This window comes from Bos indicus x Bos taurus, chromosome 11, assembly GCF_003369695.1.
Source record: "Bos indicus x Bos taurus breed Angus x Brahman F1 hybrid chromosome 11, Bos_hybrid_MaternalHap_v2.0, whole genome shotgun sequence".
NCBI classification, from domain to species: Eukaryota; Metazoa; Chordata; class Mammalia; order Artiodactyla; family Bovidae; genus Bos; species Bos indicus x Bos taurus.
In genome coordinates this window covers 95,253,179-95,261,270 of record NC_040086.1, presented here as the reverse complement: position 1 = coordinate 95,261,270, position 8,092 = coordinate 95,253,179, and the positions used below count along the sequence as shown (strand labels likewise).

General features: G+C 42.4%; 1 protein-coding gene across 1 annotated transcript; it reads left to right on the top strand.

Moving 5' to 3' along the window:
* Positions 1-3,705: 3,705 nt before the first annotated feature.
* Positions 3,706-8,054, top strand: HSPA5 (heat shock protein family A (Hsp70) member 5). Its single transcript, XM_027556260.1, has 9 exons — positions 3,706-3,815; positions 3,894-4,119; positions 4,218-4,449; positions 4,857-4,994; positions 5,288-5,400; positions 5,495-5,885; positions 6,009-6,246; positions 6,557-6,724; positions 7,143-8,054. Exons 2-9 carry the CDS (start codon positions 3,995-3,997, stop codon positions 7,703-7,705), a joined length of 1,968 nt encoding a protein of 655 aa, XP_027412061.1. The 5' UTR covers positions 3,706-3,815; positions 3,894-3,994; the 3' UTR covers positions 7,706-8,054.
* Positions 8,055-8,092: the final 38 nt, after the last annotated feature.

Genomic DNA, 8,092 nt, shown 5'->3' with positions numbered 1-8,092 from the left:
GGATCTAGTCCCCTGCAGACCAGGATCAAACCCAGGCCCCCAAGCCTTGTGAGGGTGGAGTCTTAGCCACGGACCACCAGGGAGGTCCCCTCCGTAGCTTACTGTACTTCAAAGGAAAACTTAAGACAGAAGAAAAATAAAAACGAACATTTTATGTATAAAGTACTTTATAATTAATCAAGTACCTCAATCATAAGTAGCTTTGTGAGGAGGCAGAATTACATCCATTTTACAGACTGAGGAGGCAGAATTACATCCATTTTACAGACTAGTAAACAGAGCTTTAGAGGGATTAAATGACTTACCCTAAGTCATAGCCAATTCGTGACAGAACTGGAACTCATTTTTATGCCTGCGAACTCCATGATCCTTCTCTATCACGCTGACACAATATACCCTCCTAAATGCCTTCCACCAAAAATATTTATGTGAAGAACACAAAACACACCATCTGTTACTTTTCACTTGTGCGTGGGGAAGGTTCTCTATTAATTATTAAAGTCACTTTTTAAGTGAAGACAAAGAAACTTATTGAATGGCACATTGCACTATCAGAAGTACTAAAACATCTTATAGGATTCATACTTCCTATTACTCCCAGCTTGGGTATTAGGGAGATATACTTTTCTCTCACTCTCTTGTTGTTTAATGAAGGCTGAGGAATTATCCCATCTCTTAATCAAAAAAGACATCTTATGCAGCCAATACAAGACAGTAATTAGATGTAACACTTTTCAAAGCATTTCCAAAAATTTTTGTCAAATTCAATGAGATCACCAAATACTATTTCCCTTAGAAAGTAATCTTGAAAATTCACTCTCAAGAGGTGCTTTGCTTGAAGACTTCTAAAATTTATTGTTTATTTACAATAAATAACAGCGTTACCACTACTGTACAACTTTCACATACAATATCTCATTTGATCCTTGAAACAAGCCACCAAGACAAGGAGGGACAGAAATTTCCTGACATTCAATAGATGAAAGAAGAAACTGAGGCTCTGGGAGGTTGGGTGTTTCCACGGTCATATGCCCTCTTAGCTGAATATTCTCTCCAACAAAATATGTGAACTTACCAGGGTCTAAATATTCAACTTGTCGATTACATTGGCCTTTTCCTTCTTGCTCTATGCCTTTAATTCCCTTTCAGAAAGGAAGATTTAGGACCTAAATAACATCCAATCCTAATCAATTGTAACTCTGCTTAGCTTTCTGAGATCAGATGGGAAATAGAAATCTATTTTCTTACCCATAAGAGTAAAATGAGCTTGTTTAAATGACTGGATAAAAATTTACATTTGTCTATCACCGATATCAAAATACTTGTACTATGTAACTACTCTATATCCTAAAAACTACAGAAGTCTTATAAACTTGAAGTTCAGGATGACAACCCAGACTACAGAAATTAAAAATTAACCTGCCAAAGCTCAAATTCTGGTTCTGTATTTTCTCAGCTGTGTGATCTCCTGGCCAAATTGCTTTACCTCTTAGAGCTTCATATGCCTTATCCCCAAAGTAGGGGTTTTAAAAATATTTTCTTAAGGATTAAAAGAAATACTGCACTTACAGCATTTTGCATAGTGTTTAGCACTTAAATATTGATAACTTAGCACTGTTATTATTATTGGTATTTAACATTCAGCAAACTAGATTTATTTACTGATTTTCTTACTCAATCCATAAATGATTGCACTTTGGAATACACTATAATTTACCTAATATATTTGACTTTTAAAAATACTACGACCACCAATATGTTCAATTCTCTTTAGCAGTTAGCTAGATACCACTTTTCTAAATCTCAGAAAAGGAGAGCTGCAAAGGTTACTCCATCAATCAAGGATGAGGCTGAAATTGAGAGCTGTTTTTAATGGATATGGACTATGATACATACAGAAAATTTGCTTGAAATGATATGTAACTGCAATGTGGTGGAATGGTGATGTCTATCTTGATAATGGACTGATGTAACCTGAAGAAGGGTAGGTGTTACAGCAGTATTACAAGCCCTGTGAAAGAGATGCATGATGCAACTTCAATTGTAAGAACGGAGTCAACACTGAGTCACCAGCATAACCTTTGAGGAGCACTAAAGGAGAAAGAAAAATTCCTGAGTACTGACTCCTAGGCTCAGCATCTTAGTCAACTGTGCGTAAGATGTTTCAGTGCAATTTGGACATACTATTGCTCATACCAATGAATCTCAGGAACCCATTTAGTGCAAAAAATACTGGAGTCACTAGCTCCTGACTGTGGTAAGTCCCACAAATTTTCTGTAAGCATCTCAAAATATTTTGTATCAGGCCTTTGACCCATCTCTAGTAGGGCCTCTAAAAATTTGTTGAATAAGTGAACTTAATTTTAAAAAATTCTTGGGAGCCTCCGTGGCAGTTCAGTAGTTAAGACTCTGTGCTTCCAATGCAGGGGACATGGGTTTGATCCCTGGTTGGGGAACTAAATACCCCACATGCTCTACACAGAGGCCAAAAAATAAACAAATTAAAAAACTTATTATGAGCATTGGCTACAGAGTCAAGCTTACTTGGATATCAATAATAACTCTATCACTTAGCAGCTCTGTGACAATTAATCTCTTTGGTCTCAATTTTCTCATCTGTAAAATGGGAAATGCCAAGTATTGAACTGTAAGGACCGAAAGGTAAAAGAATAATGCTTGGCACATAGTAAGGCTAAAGTAAATAGCAGCCTTTATACTTTTTGCTACAAGAGTATGGTATTATCCAGAGGTCTTTGTCCATTAAATATGTTTAGCACAATCAGACCTTTTCCAGAAGTGAAAGTAAAAAGGTATCAATAAAGGATGAAGAAGGCATTGTAAATGATAATCTGAGCCACAAAAGGAAATGATGGCAAGGAGAGAGAAGACAAGGGGTGACAAGCTAGAAAAATGATGCATCCCAAGGTGGGAGTGATGGCATTAGCACGCTCTTAAGTGCAGGGCTGCCATATGTGTAGGGGACTCTGTATGGGAGCCAATTACTTTGGTCAGGTCTGTCCTGGGACTTACCGTGGGGCAAGGCAATGTGGGGAGACCTGGGAAACACAACGGGATAGCGGGTGCCGGGGCATGGAAGTAGAAGGAGCCATGATTCGCGACCAGGCAGTGCGCAGCCTAGGTCCCAACTCGAGAGCTGCGGCCTGATGAGCAACAAAAGACCCCAGGACACTAGTACCTGTGGCAGCTATAAAGGACAGAGAAATTTGTTCGGAGGTGATCACAACATCTACGCTGACACCTGCCTGCCAGGGACGGGATGGAGGCAGGGAGGAGAAAACAGCCGCTTCCCTCGAGAGGGACGGAGGAAGGTCACGCGGGCGGATCGTGAAGAAGGCACGGACTCAAGTCCTACTGCCTTGAGGGTATCTGGCACGCCGGACGGGCCCCGATCCCCTCAGGGCCCAGCGTGGAGGTGGGACCTCAGCTGTTACCGGCGGAAACCACCTCGGGGTGAGAGATCCCGTCACTGACAGGCAGCTGCTAAACCAACGGAGCTGGAGCCCGAGGCGGATGTTGTGTCTCATTGGTGATTGCTGTGCGCGCCCAACAGCCAATGAGTCAGCCCGGGGGGCGTAGCGATGACGTTAGCTGCGGAGGAGGCCGCTTCGAATCCGCAGCGGCCAGCTTGGTGGCCTGGACCAATCAGCGACGTCCAACGAGCTGCGCCTTCGCCAATCGGAGGCCTCCACGACGGGGCTGGGGGGAGGGTATATAAGCGGAGTAGGCGACGGCGCGGTAGACGCTGACCGAGACATCACAGACACATCAACTTAAGCTTTTCGTGCGTTTGAGAGGTAGGTGCTGCGGCCTGTCTTTTCGGACCTGCCCTTCGCATTGTCCACTGTTCTGATCCCGGGCCCTGTCATCCTCAGCTCAGTAACCTCGGTGCGCTCCTGTGTTTGCGGCCTGTGGCTGGTTTTCCTGCGAAGCCCTATAGCTGACTGCTGACCGACTGGCCGACGGCGCTGGAAAGATGAAGCTGTCCCTGGTGGCTGCGGTGCTGCTGCTGCTGCTTGGCACGGCACGCGCGGAGGAGGAGGACAAGAAGGAGGACGTGGGCACGGTGGTCGGCATCGACCTGGGTACCACCTACTCCTGGTAAGTGGGGTTTGGGGAGAGGGGAAAATGGGGCGTGGCCTCCTGGGCTGCCCAGAGCATCGTGGTGCTGATTCCTTCCGTTCGGTTTTTTCCGCCAGCGTCGGGGTGTTCAAGAACGGCCGCGTGGAGATCATCGCCAACGATCAAGGCAACCGCATCACGCCGTCTTATGTGGCTTTCACTCCTGAAGGGGAGCGTCTGATCGGCGATGCAGCCAAGAACCAGCTCACCTCCAATCCGGAGAACACAGTCTTCGACGCCAAGCGACTCATCGGCCGGACGTGGAATGACCCGTCCGTGCAGCAGGACATCAAGTTCTTGCCTTTCAAGGTTCGAACCGGTTTTTTTCTTCTAAATAGATAGTGGGTGATGGTGATGGGAGTATTTAGAATTAAAAAGTTTAGGCACAAGCAAAGGGGATATAGATGTCGTGTGTGTGTAATTTTATTTTATACTCCTAGTATATTTCAGAACTGAAGATAGTAAACTTGGCAAGGAAATTTCATGCATAACTATTCTGTCGACAATAGTTTAGAATTAAGAGACTGATTAAAACTGAAGTGGCTTGTAATTGTAAGGCACCTTCTACACCTTAAATATTTCTGCCCCAAATATTCAGCTCAAAGGGTCCAAAATAAACCCAACTTTGGAGAGGGAAGTGAGTCTCAGTCCTCTTTTAAAGTTTAAAATGTCATTGCTCCTATGTCTGAAAATCATAATTATTCTCTCAAATTTAGGTGGTTGAAAAGAAAACTAAACCATACATTCAAGTTGATGTTGGAGGTGGGCAAACAAAGACATTTGCTCCTGAAGAAATTTCTGCCATGGTTCTCACTAAAATGAAGGAAACTGCTGAGGCTTATTTGGGAAAGAAGGTAGGTATTTTCTAGAACCGTGTTGAGCAGTTTTATTATTACCGATTCTGATCGTGTCGTGTAGATGCTTTCATCATTTTAAAAGTCTGACATCCATGTATATCAGTTTTAATTACTTGCATGTTTTACTGGAGATCAAACAAAATACTAGGGTCTTTTCATTTATCACTTACTGCTTGCAAGTCCACATACATATAATTATCTTAAAAATAAAGTGATAGTTTGACTGTAACTTAAATAAAGGTTAAACTGTATGATAAAACATGTCTAACTACCTTTTGTTATCATTTTAGGTTACTCATGCAGTTGTTACTGTACCAGCATATTTCAATGATGCCCAACGCCAGGCAACCAAAGATGCTGGAACTATTGCTGGACTGAATGTCATGAGGATCATCAATGAGCCGTAAGTGTTAAATTCAAAAGTATGGCACATTTGCCAAATGTGGAAAGGTAAAAGTTAAGTAAGGTTTGTTTTTTCTTTCTCATTCCCCTAACAGTACAGCAGCTGCTATTGCTTATGGCCTGGATAAGAGGGAAGGGGAGAAGAACATCCTGGTGTTTGACCTGGGTGGTGGAACCTTTGATGTGTCTCTTCTCACCATTGATAATGGTGTCTTTGAAGTCGTGGCCACTAATGGAGATACTCATCTGGGTGGAGAAGACTTTGACCAGCGTGTCATGGAACACTTCATCAAACTCTACAAAAAGAAGACTGGCAAAGATGTTCGGAAGGACAACAGAGCTGTGCAGAAACTCCGGCGTGAGGTAGAAAAGGCCAAACGGGCCCTGTCTTCCCAACATCAAGCAAGAATTGAAATTGAGTCCTTCTATGAAGGAGAAGACTTCTCGGAGACCCTGACTCGGGCTAAATTTGAAGAGCTAAACATGGTATGTTCCTTGTTTTGCTAATGAGATCTAGTTAGACTCTGAGTATGGGACAGTGCATTTAAGGATTTCGACTATTTGTGGGTATGACAGGCATCATCACAGTGATTGTGTCTCTTACTCTAGGACCTGTTCCGTTCCACCATGAAGCCTGTCCAGAAAGTGTTGGAAGATTCTGATTTAAAGAAGTCTGATATTGATGAAATTGTTCTTGTTGGTGGCTCTACTAGAATCCCAAAGATTCAACAGCTGGTTAAAGAGTTTTTTAATGGCAAGGAGCCATCCCGTGGCATAAACCCAGATGAGGCTGTGGCATATGGTGCCGCTGTCCAGGCTGGTGTGCTCTCTGGTGATCAAGATACAGGTAAGTCTGTCAGCATTGTCCACAGTGTTTCAGTAGCTGAATGGGAAAAGTATTAGCTGTTGCTTTGGAAAGCAATAGAACACAAGCAGCAAGCTCAAAGAGCTAGTGAAGGGTACAGTGATGACAAGACCTGGAAGTCTCAGCATCCTTAGCAGCTGTATTTAATTCACTGCTTCTGAAATGATTTTGCATAGAACCTAACCAAGTGGCAAGATGGAGAAGATGAAGTTTTATTGATCATGGGGACTGCTTGGTATTGCTCCTATGACTCCTGAATTGGAACTTACCTCAATTAACTTACTTTTGCCAGGTGACCTGGTACTGCTTGATGTATGTCCCCTGACACTTGGTATTGAAACTGTGGGAGGTGTCATGACCAAATTGATTCCAAGGAACACTGTGGTGCCCACCAAGAAGTCTCAGATCTTTTCTACAGCCTCTGATAATCAACCAACTGTTACCATCAAGGTCTATGAAGGTAATTGCTTACATTTGTTAATATCATGGTATGTGTTTGAAGAGTTTGACTTTTTTTTAATATACGCTGTTGAAATGACTAGGGAAAGAAGTATCTGCTGTTTTCAGGTGAGAAGACCTTAATTTAGTGTTGTTTGGTAGAGCAAGGACTAAAATCTGTTTTTTGTCTGGCACTCTTTCCCATTAAAAATGCCTTCTGAGCTGGCTTCTAAAATACAACAAGCAAAGTTCATACTGCTATAAAATAGACGAAATTCGATTAACAGTACTAGTAACTTAATTCACTGCTCTTTTCAGATCCAGTACCACCCACTTTAAGTTGATAGAGTGCCCTTGCCACTGCAGACTTAAAAGTAGAAATCCAAATGTACTAACGTTTATCAGTGACAACTAACAATTTTTGTGTGTGTGACTTCTAGGTGAACGACCCCTGACGAAAGACAATCACCTTCTGGGAACTTTCGACCTGACTGGAATTCCTCCTGCACCCCGTGGGGTCCCACAGATTGAAGTCACCTTTGAGATAGATGTGAATGGCATTCTTCGAGTGACAGCTGAAGACAAAGGTACAGGCAACAAAAATAAGATCACAATTACCAATGACCAAAATCGCCTGACACCTGAAGAAATTGAAAGAATGGTCAATGATGCTGAGAAGTTTGCTGAGGAAGACAAAAAGCTCAAGGAGCGCATCGACACAAGAAATGAATTGGAAAGCTATGCCTACTCTCTTAAGAATCAGATTGGAGATAAAGAAAAACTGGGAGGTAAACTTTCCTCAGAAGATAAGGAGACCATGGAAAAAGCTGTAGAAGAAAAGATTGAGTGGCTGGAAAGTCACCAAGATGCTGACATTGAAGATTTCAAAGCTAAAAAGAAGGAGCTAGAAGAAATTGTTCAGCCAATTATCAGCAAACTCTATGGAAGTGCAGGCCCTCCCCCAACCAGTGAGGAGGAAGCAGCAGACAAAGATGAGTTGTAGACACTGCTCTGCTAGTGCTATAATATTGTAAATACTGGACTCAGGAACTTTCGCTAGGAGAAAATTGAGAGAACTTAAGTCTCGAATGTAATTGGAATCTTCACCTTGGAGTGGAGTTGAAAATGCTATAGCCCAAGTGGCTGTTTACTGCTTTTCATTAGCAGTTGCTCACATGTCTTGGGGTGGGGGGCAAGGAGGAATTGGCTATAATCAAAAGTGGGTTAAAAAAAAGCTGGGTTAGGGCGTGTGTTCACCTTGAAAATGTTCTATTTAACAATTGGGTCATGTGTATCTGGTGTAGGAACTTTTTTCTACCATAAGTGACACCAATAAATGTTTGTTATTTACACTGGTCTAATTTTTGTGATAAAGCTTCTAATTAGGTTA

Bases quoted from the DNA above. Each gene is read 5' to 3' on its own strand.
- HSPA5 (XM_027556260.1), top strand. From the start codon at position 3,995: ATGAAGCTGTCCCTGGTGGCTGCGGTGCTGCTGCTGCTGCTTGGCACG. The intron at 4,120-4,217 runs GTAAGTGGGGTT...TTTTTCCGCCAG, and splicing joins CTGGGTACCACCTACTCCTG to CGTCGGGGTGTTCAAGAACG. The intron at 5,886-6,008 runs GTATGTTCCTTG...CTCTTACTCTAG, and splicing joins AATTTGAAGAGCTAAACATG to GACCTGTTCCGTTCCACCAT.